This window comes from Pyrgilauda ruficollis, unplaced genomic scaffold (assembly GCF_017590135.1).
Source record: "Pyrgilauda ruficollis isolate IOZ18807 unplaced genomic scaffold, ASM1759013v1 scaffold48, whole genome shotgun sequence".
Classification (NCBI taxonomy): Eukaryota; Metazoa; Chordata; class Aves; order Passeriformes; family Passeridae; genus Pyrgilauda; species Pyrgilauda ruficollis.
In genome coordinates, this window is record NW_024526377.1 from 4,306,302 (window position 1) to 4,330,174 (window position 23,873).

Here is a 23,873-nt window from a genome sequence, read left to right on the forward strand (position 1 = left end):
CAGCTGTTAAATGCCAGTTCAGTGGAGCCTTTAAACACACACTTAACGCCATTCCTGCTCAGCAAAACACTTCAGCACCTCCTTTAAATTAAGCTGTGCTCAAGTGTTGTGGCACCGGGAGGCTGGAGCTGTTCTGGGGATAAACACATCCCTGGAGAGGATCTTCCTGAAAAACGCCAGTCACTTGTTCTTAAAATTTTAAAAGTTTAATGGTAATTAAATGGTTATAAAAATAGTAATATAATTAGAGTAATAAAAATTTGGACAATTGAGATTAGGACAATAGGAGACAATAAGAACGAAGAGTTAGGGACAGTCCAGGTACCTCTTTCTGGGCAAAATAAGCCCAAAAAATGACCACGTTAACAGAGGATTAACCCTTAAAAGCAATAGGCTGTTGCATATTCATGCATCTCATACATGATTCAAGTATTCCTTTCAAACAAAGGGTGTTTCTGTTTAATGCCAGCTTCCCCCCCTCATCTTGTAAATCAATCGTCTAGGTCCCTCAAAGTCTGGGCTATCCTGATAAGGAAGCAATAATTCTTCTCTTGGGATCTTGGTGTCAATTATTCCCTGGGAGGGGCTGGGATGGAATTCCCAGAGGAGCTGGGGCTGCCCCTGGGAAGTGCCCGAGGTCAGGTTGGATTTTGGGGCTGGAGCAGCCTGGGACAGTGGAGGTGTCCCCATGGCAGGGCTGGGATGGGATGGGATGGGATGGGATGGGATGGGATGGGATGGGATGGGATAGGCTGGGATGGGATGGGATTTGATTTAAATCCCCTCCCAAGCCAAGCCATGCCGTGATCCTGGGATTTGGATCTTCATCCCAGCCAGGCTCCCTCTGCTGTGCTCAGCCAGTGCTGCTCTGGCCTGGAAGCCTGCAGGAGGGGAGGCAGCAAGCCCCAGCTGCTGAGGCTGCTCCCACATCCCACACTTGGCATCCTCTGCTCCCCAATTCCCCCTGAGCCCCCGGCTCCCAAGCCTCGCCTCTGCTGCTGCTTCTGCAGGAGGATGAGGATTCCACCTGATTCTGATGAGGATTTAATCAAAGCCAAGCTCCTGCTCTCCCAGCCTCTGGGATATCCTTGGAAGTTGCGCTGAAGTTGCTCAGAAGTTGCAGAGGCACGTTCCAGAAAGGGAAATTGAAAACTGAGTTTCTAAAAAGCAAAAAAACTCACCCAAAAAGGCCCAGAATGACTCCCACAAACAAGATGGATGATGAAGCATTTGGGTTGCTGTTCTCCAGAAGTGACTTTCAGGCTGGTTTTTAGTGAACAGAGAGAAATATTGGAGGGGGAGAAAAAGTAGTTTCCATTTAGTTTTATCTGTGGATGTACTGGAAACAAATCATGGCACGACAAAAAAAAAAGGGATAAAATGAAATGAAAACGATCCCATTTATTTCCTTTGCTGGAGCACACTCTGGACAGTTCTTGTGAAGATTAAAACTCTTCTGAACTAAAGCAGATTGTGCTAAAACACTGCTGAAATATCTCAGACAGTCCTGGAGTATCCCTGGAGTACTTGGCCCAAAAGTTATGGATGCAGAGTGAGAGGAAATGGCTCTGTGTGGATCTCTCCTCCACTCTCCACGTCCTGTTAATTTTTGAATTGTGATGGAAATCTTAGGGGTATTCTCTTTAAAAAATCTGCTTTTCCCTTGAATTTCTAGGATCCAGTGCAGGCTGGCTCATTAGGATAATAGCTCCCTGCCCTGGCTCTCCTGTTGATTCCTGTGGATGTCTTGACTTCCAACCCCCCCAGAAATCCAGGAAAGGCAGGAAAACCCAAAGAAAGGTTAAAAAAAAAAATTAAAAATCTGAATGGGGATTAATTTGGATCTGTGTGTGCAGCACTGCCTGAGCCAAGTGTTTGAGGTCAATGATTTTGTTATTTTTGTGTGCTCTGTTCAGCGCTGTTCCGTGGGATTTATGAATTATTGCTGCTCTGGCAGGGCCTGCCTCCCCTTCCTTCCTCTTTTATTAGGGATGGAAATGAGTGGGGAATGCAGGGATGTGATCTACAGCCTCATATCATCAAAGTGGTGCTCCTTGATAAGATTTCAAGGCTGGAACAATGATAGCCTGGAAATCTCAGCCCGGGTGATCCAAGCCATAAAAAAGCTGATTTTAGCCATGGAAATAGGGCAATAGAGCAGAGCTGCACACCCCAAACCTCGGGCTTGTTTCACATTCCAGCAATATCAACAGAGAAAATGGAGCTGGAGATTAACTGGAATAGGAAACAGGGAAGGTTTCTCCTCGTGGGGGTGAGGATGGATTTGGGTTTTGTTTGAAAGTGCCTGGAACAGGTCGAGGAGCTGATGGTGAGCAAGGAGAGAAACCATTTTTAATGTTTTTTTTCCCCTTATCTTTCCCTTTTTTAATGTTTTTTTTTTCCCTTCTCTTTCCCTTTTTAAATGTTTTTTTTTCCCTTTTCTTTCCCTTTTTTAATGGTTTTTTCCCTTTTCTTTCCCGATTTCCCTTTTCTTTCCCCTTTTTAATGGTTTTTTTCCCCTTTTCCCCCGTCTTCTTTCCCTTTTCCCCTTTTCTTTCCCTGCTGACAATGAGAGCTTTGGGGGCTTGGGAGAGGCTGATGTAATGAGGCTGAATACGTTGTGATGGTGGGACTGTGGCCAAGGATGCGTTGAGTCACATCTAATGACTTAAAAACTCCTAATTAATTTCGAATGAACTGGAACAAGGAGGCACAGCTTGACGAGCACCAGGTTGTGAAAGCTCCTGATGTTGAAAACTCGCAGTGGAGCCATCCTGGGATGAGGAAAAGTTGGGAGCAGCCTGGTTAAAAAGAGTGGAAAGAAATGGATGTGAGAGCTAAAGGTGGATGGGAGGAAGGTTCTGGTGTAGATCAGAAACTCACAGCTCAGAAGAGCAGGAAGAAATGGAGGTAAAAAATGAGAATCAGGGAGAAAGGGAGGTAAAAAATGAGAATCAGGGAGAAATGGAGGTAAAAAATGAGAATCAGGGAGAAATGGAGGTAAAAAATGAGAATCAGGGAGAAATGGAGGTAAAAAATGAGAATCAGGGAGAAAGGGGGGTAAAAAATGAGAATCAGGAAGAAAAGGAGGTGAAAAATGAGAATCAGGGAGAAAGGGAGGTAAAAATTGAGAATCAGGGAGAAATGGAGGTAAAAAATGAGAATCACTGGGTGGGCTGAGGCTGCTGGTGCAGGTCAGCAGTTCTGGGAGCTCTGCAGCAGCTCAGGGAATGGGTGATGGAAATGCCTCACATCTCCAGCTTCCATTAAAAGTTGAGTTCATTTTAGGTGACAGCCTGTGAAATCTGGGAGTCAGATCTGCTCTGGTACTCACAGGTCTGGCCCCAGGAGGAAAAGGATAAAAGTGTGGATGAAGGAGGATCCTGGGTGGTGCTCCCAGGGTGGAATTTCAGGATCACAGAGGAGTTTGGGTTGGAAGGGACCTTAAAGCTCTTTGTGTGCCACCCCCAGCGGGCAGGGACACCTCCAGCTGGAATGGAGGCTGAGACACAAATCCCAGGAATTGCAGAGGTTCCAGGGGATGGGACTAAAGGGACCCAAACTGGAAAAGGACAAAAGCAGAGCCGTGGAGCAGGAGGAGGTTCAGCTGGGCTGAGGTTGCTTTGTGCCCACCAGGGTCCTTTTGGATGGGTGAGTGGTTCTGAGGGGTGAGTGAAAGCTGCAGGAGCAGGAGAGCTCCAGGTCCTGGTGGGTTCATCCCTGGTTCTTTTCCTGTGCTTCATGGTTTTGATGCCTGGTGGAGGCTGAGCTAGAACAGAGGCTGGACAGGGTTGCAGAACAAAGCAGGGATTTATTAAAAGGATCTCCTCAATGGATCCACCGTGGGCAGCACGAGAGCCCAGCCAGGGCTGCACCCAAGATGAACCAAAATGGTCACAAAATGCACGAGCGCTCACGGGGTCTCTCCCTGGGATCAGTTCTGCTCCATTTGCTTATTAGGGTTAATTGTCCAATTACAGCTTTAGGTTATGAAGTCCCATCCTTCTTGTTTGTCTCTCTTCATTCCTTGTTGTTTGTGCTCTTGGGCTGAGATTTGGATCAGCTGTCCTTGGTGCCCAGCTGGAGCAGGAATTGTTTTGTCTCCCTGCTCTGTGAAGAAAGCTCACCATCCCTAATATGAAGCCCAGACCCACACACTAAAGCAGGAGAGAACCTGAAAAATATAAAAGTTAAAACCTGAGGCATCAAGTTCTTGCTGAGAAGGTGCCACTGGTGCATCAGGCCATTGTCACCTGGTGTGACAGTCGTGGCTCTGCTCTGGTTCTGCTGGGTCTGTGCTGGCTCTAACACCCCCAGCGTGGCTCCTGTGCTGGGTCACCTTGCAGGGAGGTGTCCAGAGCCCAGCCAGCCCTGGGACAGTGACATTGGAGGTGCCACTGCACCAGGATAATCCCATTGCCTTTCCTCTGTCGTAAAATCACATCAGGCTTTGGCAGCTGTTCAGGTGCAGACAAATGAAATAAACTGCTCAGAATTCATCGTGGGAAGGAACAGAAAATGAGTAACAGGACCTTCCCTTCATCTCCACAAATGGCCCAGCTCTGGATGTAACCCCAACCCCTCTGGAATCATTTTTCTCTCTCCATCAGCAGGAATTTGAAGATCTCCTGCACTTGGGTGATTTAAAAACCTCAGTCCAAGCTCCCTGCAGCGACCCAGGGCAGTGGGGGGTTAATGCTGCTCCCCCCAAAGCTGCTGTGCCTCCCCTCCTGGAGCAAGATCTGAAATGTGCAGGCAGCTCAGTGAAGCAGAATTTTAATCTGAGATCTGTTTTTCAAGTCTGATTTTAAGATCCCATGCAGGTCAGGGTTGTCTGATTCTTCACAGTTCATTAAGTAGAGAGCAGCTCGTGGTAGAGATTGACTTTTAAAAATGATGGATTTTTATTTATAGCAGAGTTATACTCATTAATTTTAAAGGATGGAAGCATAAAAGCAGGAATGGGTTCATTAAAAAAAAAAAAAGTGGCATTGGTAATTTAATTAAATTGGGGGTTTGAGTATCATTACAAAAAATGAAATGTTAGTTCTGGGCTGCTTTTCCACCCGCTTGGATTTGACAGCAGCCCCTGCTCCCAGAACCTGCCTGGGCAGGAAAATTTCCTGGTGGAACCTCCCAGCTCCAGGGGCTTTGGGGGAGGATGGAAATAACGAGTTTGGGGGCAAGAAATGGTGTCAGGAGCTGGGATCTGCCCCTCCTGGTGTGCAGGGAGGGATGGGAGGGCTGGAGCCCCAAAAACTGGGCTTGGGAACACTCTGTGTGTGAGCAGTGATCAGAGGGATGGCTGAAAAACCCCAAAACTGGGCTTGGGGACACTCAGGTGTGAGCAGAGATCAGAGGGACAGCAAAACCCCCCCTGAAAATCCCCAAAATCTGAGCTTTGGGACACTCTGTGTGTGACCAGAGCTTGCAGGTGCAGCAGAAATCCCCAAATCTGGGCTTGGGGAACTTCTGTGTGAGCAGAGCTCCAGGAACAGCTGAAAAACCCCAAATCTGGGCTTGGGGAACCTCTGTGTGAGCAGAGCTCGTGGGCACAGCACAAAACCCCAACTCTGGGCTTGGGGACACTCAGGTGTGAGCAGAGCTCCAGGAACAGCTGAAAAACCCCAAATCTGGGCTTGGGGAACCTCTGTGTGAGCAGAGCTCGTGGAAACAGCACAAAACCCCAAACCTGCCTGAAGCAGCTCAGGAGTGGACCTGAACATGCCATTTACATAAATCCCATTCCAGGTGATGTTTCAGTGCAGAATTTCCAGGGCTGGGCTCACCACAGACCCAGGTGGTCTCTCTGGGAGCCGGGAACTGCTCCTGTGTGCATTTGGGATTAACCCTTCATTCCCCTCCTGTCAGGGAGGAACATCCCCCTCCCCATCCCAAAGCAGGATTTCCCTCAGCACTGGGGGTTTATGTCCCATTTCCCCATGTGAAAAATGTGTATTTTATGATTGGCTTTTCACAAATATTCAAATGAATATTGTATGTGTTATGTTAGAAAGTGATGCTGGATTAATTTTTTTAAGTAGTGTGGTAAATATAGATTTAGGTTAAATATAATGTTAAAATAGGAACTATGTATGTGGGATATTTTTTTAAAGAAAGGAATGAGGTACTCACACCAGATAGCAGCCACAGGACACCTAAATCTTTCAGAGAAAAAGAATTTATTGCCCAATTATCAGAAGAAACGAACTTCTTCCCACCTTGCTCAGCCCTGAAGATGCTGTCAGGATTCAGAGGAAGAAGTTGACACTGACCAGACAGAATCCTTTGTTTGAATGGAATTTATGCATCATGGATGAGATGTATGAATATGCAACAGGCTATTGCTTTTAAGGGTTAATCCTCTGTTAACGTGGGTCCTTTTTCGGGCTTATTTTGCCCAGAAAAGGTACCCGGACTGCCCCTAACTCTTTGTTTTTATAGTCTGATATTGTCCTAATCTCAATTGTCCAAATTTTTACTACTCTAATTATATTACTATTTTAATAACCATTTTACTACCATTAAACTTTTAAAATTCTAAGAACAAGTGATTGGCATTTCTCACACCCCAGCTCTGCCTGGGTTTTATCCCTCTCTGTGTGTGCCAGGACATTATTTTCCTTTTCCTCTCCCCCTTTCTGCGGGCAGAGCTGCAGAGCAAAGTGGAAATTCATCCCTGACAAACTCATTTTCCAGCACTGAGTGTGAGCAGGGCCCTCCCCTGCTCCCCCAGCCCTAATGAAAAGGAACCATCGCTGGAGATGCTGCACAAGGGCCTGATTTCAGTTTGATGGACTCATTTTTAGGCCTGGTTGTCTTTGCTTGGGGTTTTTATCAGCCTCTAAAACCATGATTGGAGTTGATCTTTTTTTGGAGTGGCTGGTGGAAACCTGGGGGTTTATTTAAATTCCCTGGAAGTGCTGTGCAGAGGCACTGCCTGAGGATTTACTGGCGTTTCAGCTGCAGCTTTCCCATTTTAGATTGGAGTATCCCACATTTCCCCTGATTTTATTGAGCTCTGTTTTGCTTTAAGTAGAGCTGGGTCCAGCTGTGTTTGAGTCTGGTTTGATGCAAGTGTGTGAAATCTGGATTAAACACTGGGAATTACAAATCCTGGTGAACTGAAACATTGGGGGTTTTTTCGCAGGCAATCAGTTTTGCTGGGTTTTGGGTGGATTTAAGGTGTAAATCAAACCTGCTTGTATTGCAGGAACTGCAGCTTGTTGAAAAATGTGATCTTTGGATTTAATCAACTCAACCTAAATAACCAAGTGCAGTCAAATCATATAAAATTGAGAGGGAGAATTCAGTATTTAGGAAGAAATTCCTCCCTGGGAGGGCTGGGATGGATTTTCCAGAGAAGTTGTGGCTGCCCCTGGATCCCTGGAAGTGCCCAAGGTGTCCCTGCCCATGGAATGGGGTAAATGAGATGATCCTTAAATTCCTTCCCAACCCAAACCATTCCATGATTTCCAGAGATCAAGCACCCACCACAGCCTGATCCTCAAGTTCCTTCCTGTGGTTCAGAAATTGCTCAGGAAGGAGAGGATCTTGTTTCCTCAGCAGCTTGGGGAGGGATTTGGGGCAGCCTTCAGCTACAGGCTGGACAGCAGGAAAAAGTTTTTTATGGAACGAGTGATGAAGTTCTGGAATGTTCTGCCCGGGGAGGTGGTGCAGTCACCATCCCTGGTGTGTTTAACAAAGCCTGGATGTGGCACTGGGTGCCAGGGTTGAGTTGAGGTTTATTCAGGGCTGGGTTGGACTCCATGATCTTGAAGGTCTCTTCCAACCTGGTGATTCTGAGATTCTGTGATTTTCCTTCTTTATGCCCGGGGAGGTGGTGCAGTCACCATCCCTGGTGTGTTTAACAAAGCCTGGATGTGGCACTGGGGGCCAGGGTTGAGTTGAGGTGTTGGGGCTGGGTTGGACTCCATGATCTTGAGGGTCTCTTCCAACCTGGTGATTCTGAGATTCTGTGATTTTCCTTCTTTATCTGGATATTTGGTAGAAATTATATTTAAACATTGACTCCAAGGGGCCTGACAAGTTCTGGTACAACCCCAGGTAAGTCTGGAGGCTGCTCAAGTGGATTATTCTGTTTTCAACGATGATTATTCCATTTTTCCTGAGGATTTACCCCAGCCCAGTGACAATTCCCTGTCCCTAACCCAGCCCTGCTTCCCTCAAATGAATTATTCTGTTTTCAATGACGATTATTCCATTTTTCCCGAGGATTCACCCCAGCCCAGGGACAATTCCCTGTCCCTAACCCAACCCTGCTTCCCTCAAATGGATTATGCTGTTTTCAATAACAATGATTCCATTTTTCCCGAGGATTCACCCCAGCCCAGTGACAATTCCCTGTCCCTAACCCAACCCTGCTTCCCTCAATTGGATTATTCTCAATTATACCATTTTTCCCAAGGATTCACCCCAGCCCAGTGGCAGCTCCCTGTCCCTAACCCAGCCCTGCTTCCCTCAATTGGATTATTCTCGATTATTCCATTTTTCCTGAGGATTCACCCAGCCCAGTGGCAGCTCCCTGTCCCTAACCCAACCCTGCTTCCCTCAAATGGATTATGCTGTTTTCAATAACAATGATTCCATTTTTCCCGAGGATTCACCCCAGCCCAGTGACAATTCCCTGTCCCTAACCCAGCCCTGCTTCCCTCAATTGGATTATTCTCAAATATTCTGTTTTTCCTAAGGATTTACCCCAGCCCAGTGGCAGCTCCCTGTCCCTAACCCAGCCCTGCTTCCCTCAATTGGATTATTCTCAAATATTCTGTTTTTCCTAAGGATTTACCCCAGCCCAGTGACAATTCCCTGTCCCTAACCCATCCCTGTTCCCTTGCAGCCCTGCCCAGCCACACGTGCGGGAACCCGGGGCGGCTGCGGAACGGGGTCCAGCAAGGAACCACCTTCAGCATCGGGGACAGGGTCAGGTACAGCTGCAACCCTGGATTCTTCCTGGAGGGCCATGCCCTGCTCACCTGCCAGGCCAGCTCGGGACAAGGAGCCTCCTGGGATTTCCCTCTCCCCGTCTGCAGAGGTAATGAGATCCCCCTGGAAATGGGGTTGGAGGTGTTTGGCATGGGGGGGGTGGGGCTTGGTTTGAAAGGGTTAAAAAGCAGCCCTTAAAAAACAACCCTTAAAAACCAACTCTTACAAACCAACCCTTAAAAAACCACCCTTAAAAAACAACCTTAAAAAGAAACCCTTAAAAACCAGCCTCTAAAAAACAAAACCACCTTCAGCATCGGGGACAGGGTCAGGTACAGCTGCAACCCTGGATTCTTCCTGGAGGGCCACGCCCTGCTCACCTGCCAGGCCAGCTCGGGACAAGGAGCCTCCTGGGATTTCCCTCTCCCCGTCTGCAGAGGTAATGAGATCCCCCTGGAAATGGGGTTGGAGGTGTTTGGGCTGGGGGATGGGGCTTGGTTTGAAAGGGTTAAAAAGCAGCCCTTAAAAAACAACCCTTAAAAACCAACTCTTACAAACCAACCCTTAAAAAACCACCCTTAAAAAACAACCTTAAAAAGCAACCCTTAAAAACCAGCCTCTAAAAAACAAACCTCAAAAACCAACCTTTAAAAAACAACCTTTAAAAACAACCCTTAAAAAGCAACCCTTAAAAACCAGCCCTTAGAAATCAACCCTTAAAAACCAGCCCTTAAAAATCAACCCTTAAAAACCAATCCTTAAAAATTAACTCTTAGAAACCAATCCTTAAAAACCAGCCCTTGAAAATCGACCTTTAAAAACCAACCTTTAAATACCAACCCTTAAAAATTAACCCTTAAAAAACAACCTTTAAAAAACAACCCTTAAAAATCAACTCTTAAAAGCTAACCCTTAGAGATCAGCCCTTAAAAACCAGCCCTTAAAAATCAACCCTTAAAAACCAATCCTTAAAAATTAACCCTTAAAAACCAGCCCTTAAAAACCAGCCTTTTTAAAATCAACCCTTAAAAATTAACCCTTAAAAATTAACCCTTAAAAACCAACCCTTAAAACCCAGCCCTAAATGGGAAGGTAAACGTGGTGTGATTGATGGATTTTGGGTTGTGGTTAATGAGTTTTTTAATGGGTTCCTCGAGGCTGTTGGGCTTTGGGGGAATAATGGGAAGGTTGTGAAGGGCTTGGCGTGTTGGGAATGGGGCACAGCTGCTTTAGCTGCAGTTTCTTGGTCCCTGGACAATTAAATTTTAAAAATAAAATGAAGTGGGGGAAAAACCCAATTTTACAGGTGGCAGGACAAGGGGGATGGCTTTAAACTGAAAGAGAGTAGGTTTAGATTAAATATTAGGAGGAAATTCCTCCTTCTGAGGGGCTGGGATTGATTTCCTGGAGAAGCTGTGGCTGCCCCATCCCTGGAAATGTCCAAGGCCAGGCTGGAGCAAGCTGGGGTTGTGGAAAGTGTCCCTGCCCATGGAATGAGATAATCCCAAAGCTCCTTCCCAGCCCAACCCAATCATGATCCCATGATTATCCAGAAAATCAAGCACCTACCCAAGCCTGCAGTTTTTCCAGCTCAAACACTGGAAATGGGACTGGATTTTTTGCTTCCCAGTGCCAGATTCCCTGGCCCGTGGCACATGCCAGGGTGGTTGTGGTGCTGTGCTGCAGGGAAGGTGGATTTGTGCAGGGCAGGGATGTGCCCTTGCCTTGGGGATGCTACAGGGGAGGTAAAACAATTTCTACTGAAAACAATTCCCAACTTCCTGCCGGTTGAACTTCAAAATTCCTTTATCAGCCCGGAGAGTGCCTTGCTAATTGTGCTCCCACGGGGGCTGGGGAGTGTGTAAATACACAAATATCTGTGTTGTTCTACCAAAAACATTTGCTGCTGCTCTTGAAGTCTCTTCCCCTCGATTCCTTGTGTACTTCAGCAGAGCATCTCCTATTGATTCCTTTTATTGACTCTGCCTGTGCAATCAATCAGCCCCTGGGCCGTGGAGCTGGGGCTTCAAGTGAGCAAATATTGGTTGCTTGGGATGTTTTTAATGCTCCTTTGGATGGGTTACAAGGCACGGAGATGTTGTGCCTCTCAGTGGGGTTTTTTTGGGGCATTTCCCTGCTGGTTTGGGGCCAGGAGTGTTTGAGGGGAGGGCTCAGAGTGATTTGAGAGAGGGCTGCTTATCCCTGATGGTTTTTTATGATCAATTACGATGCTTTTCTCCAAATTAGGATGGTCTTTGTCACTTCTAGAATACTTTTAAAATTTAATTTTATTTTTTGAGTTTCATTGGAGGTGAAAATACTCACCAATTCAGGGGATGGAGGATCACTGATTCCAGCTCCTGGCCCTGCACAGACACCCCAAAATCCCACCTTGAGAGTGGTGTCCAAACATTCCTGGAGCTCTGGCAGCCTTGGGAATGTTCCCATTCCCTGGGGAGCCTGGCCAGTGCCCAACACCCTCTGGGGGAAGAACCCTGCCCTGAATCCATCCCAATATTCCATCAGGAGGAGCTGCAGCCCCTCTGAGCTCTGCCCTCAGCCTCCTCCTCTCCAGCTGAACACCCCAAGTGCCCTCAGCTGCCCCTCCTGCCCCTTCACCATTCCTGGCCCTCCTCTGGACCCTCTAAAAGGTGAAATTCCCTGAAATTCCCTGAAATTCCCCTGAGATTCCCTGAAATTCCACCTTGAGAACGGCCAAAGCAACACCTCGGTAGGAGAAAAGGGAATTCCCTGCTGGAGGGAGCAGTTCCCTCTGCTCTGACAGCGTTTCCCAGAGTCTTCTCCTTGCCCAGCTTCGTTCAGCATTTGTGGAGGAAACCCCAGGGAGGGAGGGATTAATCCTGACCCCAGCTGGTGCTGGAGCTGAGGGTTGGCATAATTTCCATTGCTGAGATCCCCTCTCCAGCTGGAGGAAAAGCCCAGCTTTGCATTTCCACCCTGAAGTGCCAAACTCGTGTTTGATTTCAACGCTGTCCTTCAGTCTGGAGTCCAGCACTGGGGCTGGTGGCACCTGAGCTGCTCCAGGGAGGAGGAAGATCCAGGGAATGGCTCCAAAGGCAGCACAAAATGTGCTTTTCAGCTGCTCTGGTGGAGCTGTGCCTGCAGCTGAGTTTGCATCCCTCTACATTTTTGATTCCTTGTGAAGGCTGAGTTAGAACAGAGGCTGGACAGAGCTAAAGAATAAAGCAGGGATTTATTAAAAGGATCTCCTCAATGGATCCACCGTGGGCAGCACAAGAGCCCAGCCAGGGCTTCACCCAAGATGAACCAAAATGGTCCCAAAAATGGATGACTGGTCATAAGGTCTCTCACTTTTATAAGTTCTGCTTCATTTGCATATTGGAGTTAATTGCCCAATTACGGCTTTAGGTTATGAAGTCCCATCCCTCTTGTTTTTCTCTCTTCAGTCCATGTTGTTTGTGCTCTTGGGCCTAAGATTTGGGTAGTTCTCCTTGGTGCCCAGCTGGAGCAGGAATTGTTTTGTCTCCCTGCTCTGTGCAGAGAGCTCACCATCCCCTGATATGAAGCTCAGAAGTGCACACTAAAGCAGCACAGAACCTGAAAAACACAAAACCTAAAACCTGAGGCATCACCTCCATCCTTAAGAGTGGCAGTGACCCTCCCTGCCCCAAGCTCTGGGGTTTGCCTGGGACTTTGGGCTGGACTTTGGGCACCCCAGGGCTCACCCCTTGCCTCTGTTGCAGCCGACGACGCGTGCGGAGGGACCCTGCGGGGCCAGAGCGGGATCATCTCCAGCCCTCACTTCCCCCTGGAGTATGGCAACAATGCAGACTGCACCTGGACCATCCTGGCCGAGCCTGGGGACACCATTGCCCTGGTTTTCATGGATTTTCAGCTGGAGGATGGATATGATGTCCTGGAAGTTGCTGGCACGGAGGGATCCTCGCTCTGGTAGGTTCCTGCTGTGTTCATTCCTTGTAGGGGACTCGTGGTTTGTGTGGGCAGAGCCAAACTTCACAGGGTGCTCAGAGGGAGCAGTTTGGGCCTGAAGGAGGAGAAATTGCCAATTATTCCCTGTGGCTTCCTTCTGGAACTTGGGGTTTGCTTGGCAAACTGTGCAGTGAGCATTGGCTGCTCTGAGTCCTGCTGTCTGCAATGAGGGTCGTGGTGTGGATGGGTAGAAGAAGAAAGATTAAAAAAAAACCCAAACAAAATCACCCAACCTCTGAGAACCCCTCAAACCCTGCCACACTCAAGCCTTGGTTTTGTTAAATGTTCTGATGATTGCTAAACCCATTGGTGTTGAGGAACTTGTGGAAATGTTTCACCAGATCCACTTGCCCCTGGGACAGGAGACAGAATTCCAACCCCCCCTCATCCCAGGGGCTGCCTGGAAAATGCTCTCAGAAATATTGCTTTGATCTGGGGTAAAAGCCAATATTTTCAATATTCAGAAGCCACCCCAGTGTTCTGAAGGCAGGAGAAATAAGGAACTGCAGAGGGAATTCGATGTGTTCCTCCTGTTGGTTTTATAGCAAAGGACACAGTGATCAACTGCACTCTGCAAATGGTTAAAAGTCCTGACTGGCAGCAAGTGGAAGGTCCTGGAAGTTGGATTTAAACCCAACATCCCTCTGGAAGGGAAGAATGAAGCTTTTGAAATAATCAGGTGTTGCCTGGGATTATCAGCAGCGAGTTAAATTGTGATTATTTGTGAGGATCCTGTTGCAAATCCCATTTATTTGAGTGATTTATCCTGGCTGGCAATTCTGAGGGAGCAGGATTGGAGTGTTTAGGCTGTATTGATGGGAGGGAAGTTGCCATTTACCACGTCCCAATTGTTTACTGTTCTCAGGCCCCCTTGGAAAATTAGATGTTGCTGTTTGATGAAAAAAAGCCCGGGCTGGTTTTATTAGAATGCATTAATATTTTAGGGCACTGTTGGTTCGTAGGCACTCAGCTGTGCTGGCTGGGAAGATGGATGGAGCTGGTTAAAAAACATTATTCAGCCTGGAGGTGTTGCCAAAGCAGAGCTGTGTCTTGTCATGTCAAAAATAAAACAAAGCCTGGCAGAGGGAACCTGCTGGAAAAAAAAAAATAAAATTAATAAACTCCTTGTAAATACAGCAGGGAAAAAAACTTTAAATTGTGGGGAATGTAAGCCCGGCTTTGAGCTGAGCCTGCAGTGCACACACAGTCCTTAAAACTGAGATTAAAGCCTGGTTTAAGTTTTACAGGTGTCACTCTGGAGCTCGTTGGAGGGAGAAATGATGGATTTGCATCCCTGCTCCCCCTCCAGGTGTGCATGTGCTGCATCCCTGGGGCTGCCTTTCCTCCCAGCACATTCCCTGGATGAGCTCAGCCCTTTTTGGGATCCCCTGGCCCCAGCAGCAGGAATTCCCCCCGGCAGCAGCTGTTCCTGCTTGGTGTGGTGCATCCCTGAATTTCCCATCCCTGAATTTCCCATCCCTGAATTCTACATCCCTGAATTTCCCATCCCCGAATTCCACATCCACAAATTTCACATCCACAAATTTCCCATCCCTGAATTTCCCATCCTCGAAATTCACATCCCTGCACTTCACATCCCTAAATTTCACATCCCCAAATTCCACATCCCCCAAATTTCACATCTCTGAATTCCACATCCACAGATTTCCCATCCCTGAATTTCACATCCCCAAATTCCACATCCCCCAGATTTCCCATCCCCGAATTTCCCATCCCTGAATTTCACATCCCTGAATTCTACATCCTCAAATTTCCCATCCCTGTATTTCCCATCCCCGAATTCCACATCCACAAATTCCACATCCACAAATTTCCCATCCCTGAATTTCCCATCCCTGAATTCCACATCCCTCCCACAGCCTGGAGAATCCTGAGCTGGGTTTCCTTTGCTCCCCAACCTGTTGGATGTGAATCCTGCAGGAAGAATTCCAAGGGAGCTGTTTGAGACAGATTAATAAAATCACTTTTACAGCTCTTTCAGCTGCTCCCACGGCTCTGCCAGGGGACCTTGGGCCCAGATTGCCTTGGGAGGTGAGAAATAAAATCCTGCTGAGCTGAGCAGGGAGCAGGAGGGGGAAGGAGCAGGGTGGGATGAGCCTGTGGCGTCAGGAAGGGCCAGGTGGGCTCTCCAGGCTGGGAGGTGGAATGGGAAGCACGGCAGGAGATGATGCCCTGTTCTCCTCTGGGCCATCCAGGTGTGACCTTGCCCTGTCCCCAGGGTGTGCAATGCACCTGATCCCGTGGGAACAGAGGATCTTGGAGGTCCTTCCAGTCCAGTCCACTCTGGGCTTCTCTGGCATCCTCACCCCCAGACTTCTTCTTCTTCTTCTTCTCTTCCATCCATGGGGTTCCTTTCCCTTCTCTTGTCCCTGGCAGATCTGGCAGCATCAGTGCAATTCCTCCCTCTAAATCCTGGAAAAGAAGAAAATCCCCCAGAGCAGCTCAGGTCCCTCCAGGGCTTTGTGTCAGGACCTGCTGGAGCTGGGAATTCCCAGTGCTGAGGCTGTTGGGAATTGCTGCTGATTGTTCCTGGTTTGTGGCACCTGCTCAGAGCTCCACACCCCAAAACCCATCAGACTGAGCACCCAGAACACCCCAAAATATGTCTCTGATCTGTCTGGGGTGTTCTGGAGCTTCAGGAGATGTTTCTGATTGGAAAATTTAGGTGGCAAATTTACTTTTAGGATGAAATTTACTTTTAGCTTCAATAACGAGGCTTTCCAGATCTTTTCTATCCATGGTGTGTTTTTTTGGCTGGGTGGGAGGGACTGGGATTTTCACTGGGAATTGTGCTGCTGTTGCTGCTTTATCCTGGTGTCGTGGGCTTCAGATCACAAAATGCTCTGAGCCTTTTTGGGTTTATTTTAGGAAAGTTGCATCAGCTGTCACATTGCCCCAATGCCTCCCACTCCTTGAGCCTTCCCTTGTCATTCCCCCTGGGATCCAGCTTCTCCTCCTTGGTTTTCTGTTGATAGTCCCATGCTGAGGGAATGTGGTGGGAGAAGCAAGGCTGCAAGTGAGGAACGGCCAAATCCAGGGAGTTTATTCCTGTCTGAGTTCAGTTCCTCCCCCTCAGTGCCTCGTCTTCCTTTTGCCTCTCCAACCTTGGCGCTGCATTTTCCTCCCTTGCACAAAATCTTTTCTTCTCCTCTGGTTTTTTTCGCTTCATTTCTGTAGAATTCCTTTTGGCTTCACCCCGTGATTCCCTGGAAAAGGAACCTGCCCCAACACGTGCATGTGAATCATTGCACTCACTTCCAGCACTGCTGTGCCAGATGTGAAGGCAACACAGGCTCCAGATGTTGGGCAGTGGGTGAAAACAAAAGTGCCCGTGCACCAGGTGAGCCTGGGAGAACCAAGAACCTTGGAATTCCAGGTTCCTCTGGTTGATTTTAGGGTTTTTTTCCTGGAGCTGAGCTCAGGGAACCCTTGAGGCCAACAGCCCTTCCTGGAGGAACATTTCTGAAATTCTCTTCTTTCCTGAGACCCCTTGGAGCCATCAGCCCTTTCTGGAGCAGCATTCCTGAAATTCTCTTCTTTCCTGAGACCCCTTGGAGCCATCAGCCCTTCCTGGAGCAGCATTCCTGAAATTCCCTCATTTCCATGTTCTCTGATTTCCCTATTTGGGAAGACTTTGGGGGAAGATTTTTGCAGGAGCAGGGTTTTTTTCCTGGAGCTGAGCTCAGGGGAACCCTTGAGGCCATCAGCCCTTCCTGGAGGAACATTTCTGAAATTCTCTTCTTTCCTGAGACCCCTTGGAGCCATCAGCCCTTCCTGGAGGAGCATTTCTGAAATTCTCTTCTTTCCTGAGACCCCTTGGATCCATCAGCCCTTTCTGGAGGAACATTTCTGAAATTCTCTTCTTTCCTGAGACCCCTTGGAGCCATCAGCCCTTTCTGGAGCAGCATTCCTGAAATTCTCTTCTTTCCTGAGACCCCTTGGAGCCATCAGCCCTTCCTGGAGCAGCATTCCTGAAATTCCCTCATTTCCATGTTCTCTGATTTCCCTATTTGGGAAGACTTTGGGGGAAGATTTTTGCAGGAGCCATCAGCATTTCAGCAGCTCCACTCAACTTCCTTTTCCCATCCCTACGTGCAGCTGACCCTTCCCTCCCCAGCACCTGAATCTGTCTCCTAAGTGGCTCCCAAAAGTCATTAAAGCTCTGGGATGCTCCGAGATTCCCTCATCCCGTCCCCTCTCTCTGCACACACCTTGTGCTCTCAGAGCTGCAGGTCCTGGAGGTCACAGCTTCACATGGAGCTGCTGATGGGGTGGTGAAAAGCTCCTCAGTGTGAGCTCCTAATGAACCAACCCCTTCTCTTTATATCAAAGCAGCTTCTGATCCCGCCGTGGTGGCCTCGGAGCTTTCAGCTCCCGGTTTTCATCTCGGAGCTGCCTGTGAAGTCCGTGCAAGGGCTCTGGCTCCAGAGGCAGGATTTTGTGCTTTGGGATGTGTTCCTGCTCCCTGTGCATCTTTCTACAGGATCCTACAGGCTTTTCCCAGAGGATGGTCCCTCTCTGCCCCCTGTGCCTCCCCAGCAGCTGCTGTTCCTTGCAGGGATTCTGAAAAGCAGATTGCTTCCCAATGGTTCTCATCTCACACTTGCCACTCTCTGGCAGAATTTTTCCAGGCTCTAATTGATTTTATTTGCGAGTTGACAAGAATTATCCTGCCCTGGGCGTGCACGAGGCTGGAGCTGGGAAGGTTTTTGTGTGCCTTGAAAGAAATTCTTTCATCACCACTTAAAACCCAGAAAAATGGGGAAAGTTTCCTTTCCCTGTGCAATGATTGGAGCTTCCGTATTACAAGAACTCCTGGATGCTTTATCTGTAATTTTCAGATGTTTTTCTTCCATAGGAAGTGTTTTCCATAGGACTGGGAAACGTGGATGAAGTGGCTTTGGAAATGTCAGTTACATCTTCTTTGGAATCTGCAAAATTGACTTCCTTATTTAATTCCATCGTTTTTCTTCCCGAGCATTTATGTGCTTTTAATTGGAAACGAATCCCACAAAGGCTTCAAAGTTCTAAAACTTTGCTTTAGTGGGAAATGGTCTTCTGGCAAGATCTCCTTTTCTCCTGGAAGGTTCATTCCCTGCACAGAACATTCTGGAGAAGCTGGAACCAGAGCACTTCCAGTTCCTGGGAGGTGGTGAGGAAATTCCAATCTTTGGAATTCCTGCACTCCAGGCCTTATTTGAACATGGATTTCCTCTGTGAAAAGCAGGAATTTGTGGGTCAGGGAGCTGTTTCTCCCTGCTGGAGCTCTGGAATGCAGGAGGCAGAGCTGATGGCTTCCCAAGGGAATTCCAACCATCCCTGAGCATCCTCGGTGCTGGTGACAAGTTCAAGGATTGGGAATGCTTTGGACAGAGAGGTTTGTGCTCATACGCTGTCCCAGAGCTCCTGGCACTGCAGAATTAGTTGGGAATGCTGGAAGGAAGGGAAAGGAGGGATTTGGAGGAGTTCCACAGCTGGTGGATATTCCTGGAGGGAAGGGAAGGTTTCAGCTCCTGCCCCAGGTCGTGGAACATGGGTCAGCAGTACTCACTTCTCCCTGCTCCTGGCTGCCATTCCTCCTTCTGGGAAGCATCTGCTTCCCAAATCCTGCCCTGGGACATGGCAGGGACAGACAAACCCCTGGGACAAGGCCCCATGACCTGTCCCCTTCAATCCAATCAAACAGGATCACATCCCATCCCACTCTCCCCCCAAAATTACTTTTCCATGCATTAACTTGATGAATTCCATTTGCTGCACAGTGGAAAGCTTTTAATGAATATTCAGATTGGGAAGGAGATGCTTTTAGGCTGAAAAGTGACCCTGATAATGGTTTAATTGCCTTTTTTATCCCAATTTGTCCCTTCTTTGTTGTTTGGTCACCTCAGGGGCAAAGATCCCCATGGAAGGGTCACTGTTGTGTGATCCTGAATCCCAAGGGATGAAGGGCAGGGAAGCCTGTGACAGTGGAGGGGGAAAAAATCCCTGAAGGTCATTAATTCATTCTTATTTTTTTTTCTGTGTTTGTCCTGCAAACACATGTTGGAAGAGTAAAAAAAAAAAAACCAAAAACAAAAAAACCCAAAAAACCCAAAACAACAGGCTGGGGCAAGGAGCCTCAATAGCTGTAATCTAAAAAGAGGTTTTTTTGAGACTGAGACTGAGTCTGACACGCCTGGCTGGAAGCTGAGAAAAATATTGGAGCCTCCTTCAGGATGTGACCCAAAATATAGACTGTAAAGCAGTGAATAATACCCAGATTTGGCAGGGGAAGGAAGCTTTAAGTAAGTGCAGATGATGTTTGGGGTTGTAAAAAGTCGAATATTTGGGATTCTCTTTAAAACACTGTCACAGCAGAACACTGATTCCTCCCAGCTAAAGCAAGGATTTGGACAAACGTTGGTGGGGAAGATCAGTGCCTTCACTCCGAGCTGCTCCAGGAGCTGTCTGTGCCTTTTTTTTTCATGTTCAGACACCAATTCCTGTCATTTTCACGCCGTTGGGCTGAGCTGTGCCTGTGCAGGGAGGTCTCTCCTTGCACAGGAATCCAGGGAGCTGCGTTTTGGTGTCAGGATGTGTCTGCCAGAGCTGATAACACTCGTGTTCTACACCCTCCCTTATCTGCAGCTTCAAAGGGAGCAGCGCAGACACCTCGGATGCTTTCAAAGGCCTCTCCCTGCTGGGCTTTCTCCAGGCCCCACTCAGGGATGTTTTTCTGCTATTTACAAGTTGTTTCAAGGATGGAATCACTTTGTTTTCAGACGTCAGCTGCCTCACAAAATGCGGTTTAAATGCTCTTTGCCTGCTGGCTTTTGCCTGGCTGGGTTTGCTGCAGCTGCTCCCCGGATCCCAGCACGTGTCCCTTCCCTGGGCTCGCCTTCCATCACTCCCTGGAGCTGGGAATCACCACTGATGGATCCATTCCGTGCTGAATTCATCCCTCTGCCTTTAAAATGATGTTTTAGGGGATGTCTGGGCCTCAGGGGAGGAAAATATCAGCGTTTCAAAGAGTAGGGAAACACCAATGTGTCTTGGTGCAATTCCTCTTGAGAGGGCAGAGGAAACAAAGTGTGGCCACAGCGTGGAAAAAACAAAGTTAGCAATTGGAATTGTGTTTCCAGAGCTGGGATTTGTTAATCTTGATGTGTTCTCGGAGCTGGGCTGTTGTGTCTGTTATTCCTGGTCTGTTTTCAGAGCTGGGCTGTTGTATCTGTCACTCCTGGTGTCTTTTTACACTACTGTGTTGTATTTATTCATTGACATCTCCATTAATATCTGGCATCTCTGTGTCCTGACACATCTGGAGTACAACCCCATATCTATTATTTAGAATTCAGCCAAACTTCTCCATTTTCCAGCTCTAGTCCAGGCCTGGGGGCCTCTTGTCCTCGAGTCCCAACCCTGCAGTTAATGTGGCAAAAATTAACCCTTTTCCCTCTTGTTTGCTTTGCTGCTGCTGCTGCTTTAGAAGCTGAAGATGCCCTGGCAGGGGTCAGTGGATGAGGAGGGAAGTGCAGAGTCTGTTTTCCAGTCTGGACCCAGGGTTCACCTGGGAGCTGCTGGATCCCTGGAGGGAGGGGGAACTGCTTTAATTTCAGTTTGGGGTTGGTCACTGCAGCCTCCCCTCAGCAGGGTCAGACCTGAGGGGTGAAACCCAACTGAGCATCCTCAGGACAGGGGAAGGTTTTCCTTTCCAGGGCTTGATGTTTCCTTAAGGAATTGGTCCAAAAGCCGGCTCTGGGAATAGCTGTCAGCAGGAATAGGTGGGATTTCTGTGATAATCATGAATTTCACAGGCTTCCAAATCCAGTGTTTGCCTGCCCTGGGAGCTGCCACCACTGCTGGCTCTTGGCACGGGGACATTTGTGTGCCCCAGACAAAGCTGCTCCATCAGCTGTTCAAAGCAGGCACTTCAGTGAGATCTGAGCTCAGATCAGCCTGCCCAGAGCCCAGATGGAGGCAGATCCTGAGCTGGGTTTTGCTCCTTGGCACAGTTCTGTTCTGTCCTGGCAGGTTGGGATCTCTTCAGCTCCTGCTGGGCTTGGCTGTGACACTTTTGGCTGTTTCACTGTGGGTTGATTTTGGCCTCCCAGGGACCTTTCTGGTGGCTGGGTTTGGAGTGGGGATCAGGAAGATGCCCAGGACATCAGTAAATATTGGAGGATTAGGAATAAACAAAGTGCTGTTGGCAATTCGTGTCCATGGATTGCTTTACTGGCTGGAATTCCCACAGAATCGTGGAGGGGTTTGGGTTGGAAGGGACCTTAAATCCCATCCCATTCCATGCCCTACCATGGCAGGGACACCTTCCACTGTCCCAGGCTGCTCCAAGCCCTGTCCAGCCTGGCCTTGGGCACTGCCAGGGATCCAGGGGCAGCCACAGCTGCTCTGGAAAACCTTTTCCAGCCCCTCCCCACCTCACAGGGAGGAATTCCTTCCCAGTGTCCCTTCCTGAATTCTTCTCTCCATCTGTAAAAGAGGAGCATGTGTAAAGTTCTGGGATGCCAGAAGGGTTTGGGTTGGAAGGGAGCTCCAAGCCCATCCATTCCCATCCCATCCAACCCTTCCACCATCCCAGGATGCTCCCAGCCCCATCCAGCCTGGCTTGGGACACTTCCAGGGCTGGAACATCCACAGCTTCTCTGGAAAATGCAATAAATTGTTAAAAAAAACCTAAAAACACCATCAGCCCTCTCTGTTATTTTAAAATAATCCCGTTCCTTTGATAATTCCCAGTTGGAGCACAGGGGGAATACCCATCTCTTCCTGCTCTCCTTTGTCCCTTTGTCTTTCTTCCACTCTTTCTAAATTAATTTTATAATCATCTTTTAAATGATGGAGCAGCTCAAATTAGCTCTTTTAGCCAGAATTACCTGCATTAAAGATCTCCCTTAAAAAAAGAAAAGCATAAAGGTAATTAATAGCTTCAATTATTGTAATGTGGCTTAGCTTGTGCTTTTCTCTTAGAAAAACCTGGTTTTGATAAGTCAGCTGTTCTTAAAAGGGGAGAAAAAATAACAGAAGTTCTTCAGGCTGGAAGCTGGCAGGAAGGAATTTGGAAATCAGGTTGTTCCCTGTGTAATGTCAGAGAATAAATTACCCCCATTGATCCTGGAGCAGTGCCCTGTGCTCCAAACAGCCCTGTGGGAAGGGGAGCGTTCACAGAGGATTTGGGGGTTTTTGCCCAGTCACAGAAGCTTTGTGTGAGTTTAAAATCCAAAGGATATTTGTTCAAAGCCACACTGGAATTTCTGGAGCCTGGAAGCGAATCAAAGGCAAGGGGAAACCAAAGGGAAATCTTGAAAGAGATTTCAGAGCTGCTCTGTGATGGGTGAGGGGGAGGCTGGAGATGGCAAAGCTGATTTGGGAGAGAGGGGCAGGGCTGGGCTGCTGGGACAGGGACGGGGCCAGGAGCTGCTCCCAGGGATGGACAGGGGGGCACTGGGGATGCTCGGGGTCTCTGCTGCTCCTCTGGGTTTCCTGCTGCTGGGCAGGGGGTGCTGTGCCCACGTGGGTGCTGTGCCCAGGTGGGTGCTGGGCAGGGGGTGCTGTGCCCAGGTGGGTGCTATACCAGGAGTTCTTTGTGCCAGGTGTGTCCTGTGCCCAGGTGGGTGCTGTGCCCAGGGTGGTGCTGTGCCCAGGTGTGTCCTGTGCCCAGGTGGGTGCTGTGCCCAGGTGGATACTGTATGTAGGTGGGTGCTGTGGCCAGGTGGGTGCTGTGCCAGAAGTTTCCTGTGCCCAGGTGGATCCTGTATCTAGGATACAGGATATCAGGGCTGTGCCCTGATAGATTCTGTGTCCTGTGCCCAGATGTGTGCTGTGCCCATGTGGATGCTGTGCCCAGGTGGGTGCTGTGCCAGGTGGATCCTGTATGTAGGTGGCCCAGGGTGGTGCTGTGCCCAGGTGTGTCCTGTGCCCAGATGTGTCCTGTGCCCATGGATGCTGTGCCCAGGTGGACACTGTATGTAGGTGGGTGCTGTGGCCAGGTGGATGCTGTGCCAGAAGTTTCCTGTGCCCAGGTGGATCCTGTATCTAGGTAGGGTCTGTGCCCTGATAGATTCTGTGTCCTGTGCCCAGATGTGTGCTGTGCCCATGTGGATGCTGTGCCCAGGTGGGTGCTGTGCCAGGTGGATCCTGTATGTAGGTGTATACAGGATATCAGGGCTGTGCCCTGATAGATTCTGTGTCCTGTGCCCAGGTGGATCCTGGATCTAGGTGGGGGCTGTGCCCAGGTAGATTCTAAGTCCTGTGCCAGCTGGGAGCTGTGTCCTGTGCCCAGGTAGATTCTGTGTCCTGTGTCCAGGTGTGTGCTGTGCCCAGGTGGGTGCTGGGGCAGGTAGATTCTCTATCCAGGTGTGTTCTGTGCCCAGGTGTGTCCTGTGCTCAGGTGGGAGCTGTGTCCTATGCCCAGGTAGATTCTGTGCCCTGTGCCCAGGCAGATTCTGTGTCCTGTGCCCAGGTAGGAGCTGGGTCCTGTGCTCAGATAGATTCTGTGTCCTGTACCCAGGTGGGTGCTGGGTGCTGTGCCCAGGCAGATTTTATGTCCTGTGCCCAGGTAAATTCTGTGCCCTGTGCCCCGGTAGGAGCTGGGTCCTGTGCTCAGATAGATTCTGTGTCCTGTACCCAGGTGGGTGCTGGGTGCTGTGCCCAGGTAGATTTTATGTCCTGTGCCCAGGTGTGTTCTGTGCCCTGTGCCCAGGTGGGTGCCCACACCTGCTGGTAGTGCTGCCAGTTCTGCTGTCCCAGTGCAAACTGGAACATTCCCAGTGAAACCTCCCCGGGCTCTGCATTTCCCTGCTCATCAGCAGTGCCTGGATGCCCATTCCAGCCCAGCCCTGGCATTTGGGAATGTGCCCTGGTTCCCTGGGTGAGAGCTGGGCTTGGGAAGGGGCTCCTGATCTAGGGAGTCCCCCTGCTCCCCCCTCTCTCCCACT

General features: G+C 48.8%; 1 protein-coding gene across 1 annotated transcript in view; it reads left to right on the forward strand.

The window, feature by feature from the left end:
• CSMD2 (CUB and Sushi multiple domains 2) overlaps positions 1 to 23,873 on the forward strand; it is a 241,716-nt gene that overhangs the window by 55,408 nt on the left and 162,435 nt on the right. Inside the window, exons 4-5 of the mRNA XM_041479143.1 lie at positions 8,861 to 9,055; positions 12,672 to 12,879. Coding sequence (XP_041335077.1) covers positions 8,861 to 9,055; positions 12,672 to 12,879 — 403 coding nt within the window. The remainder of the gene's footprint in view (positions 1 to 8,860; positions 9,056 to 12,671; positions 12,880 to 23,873) is intronic.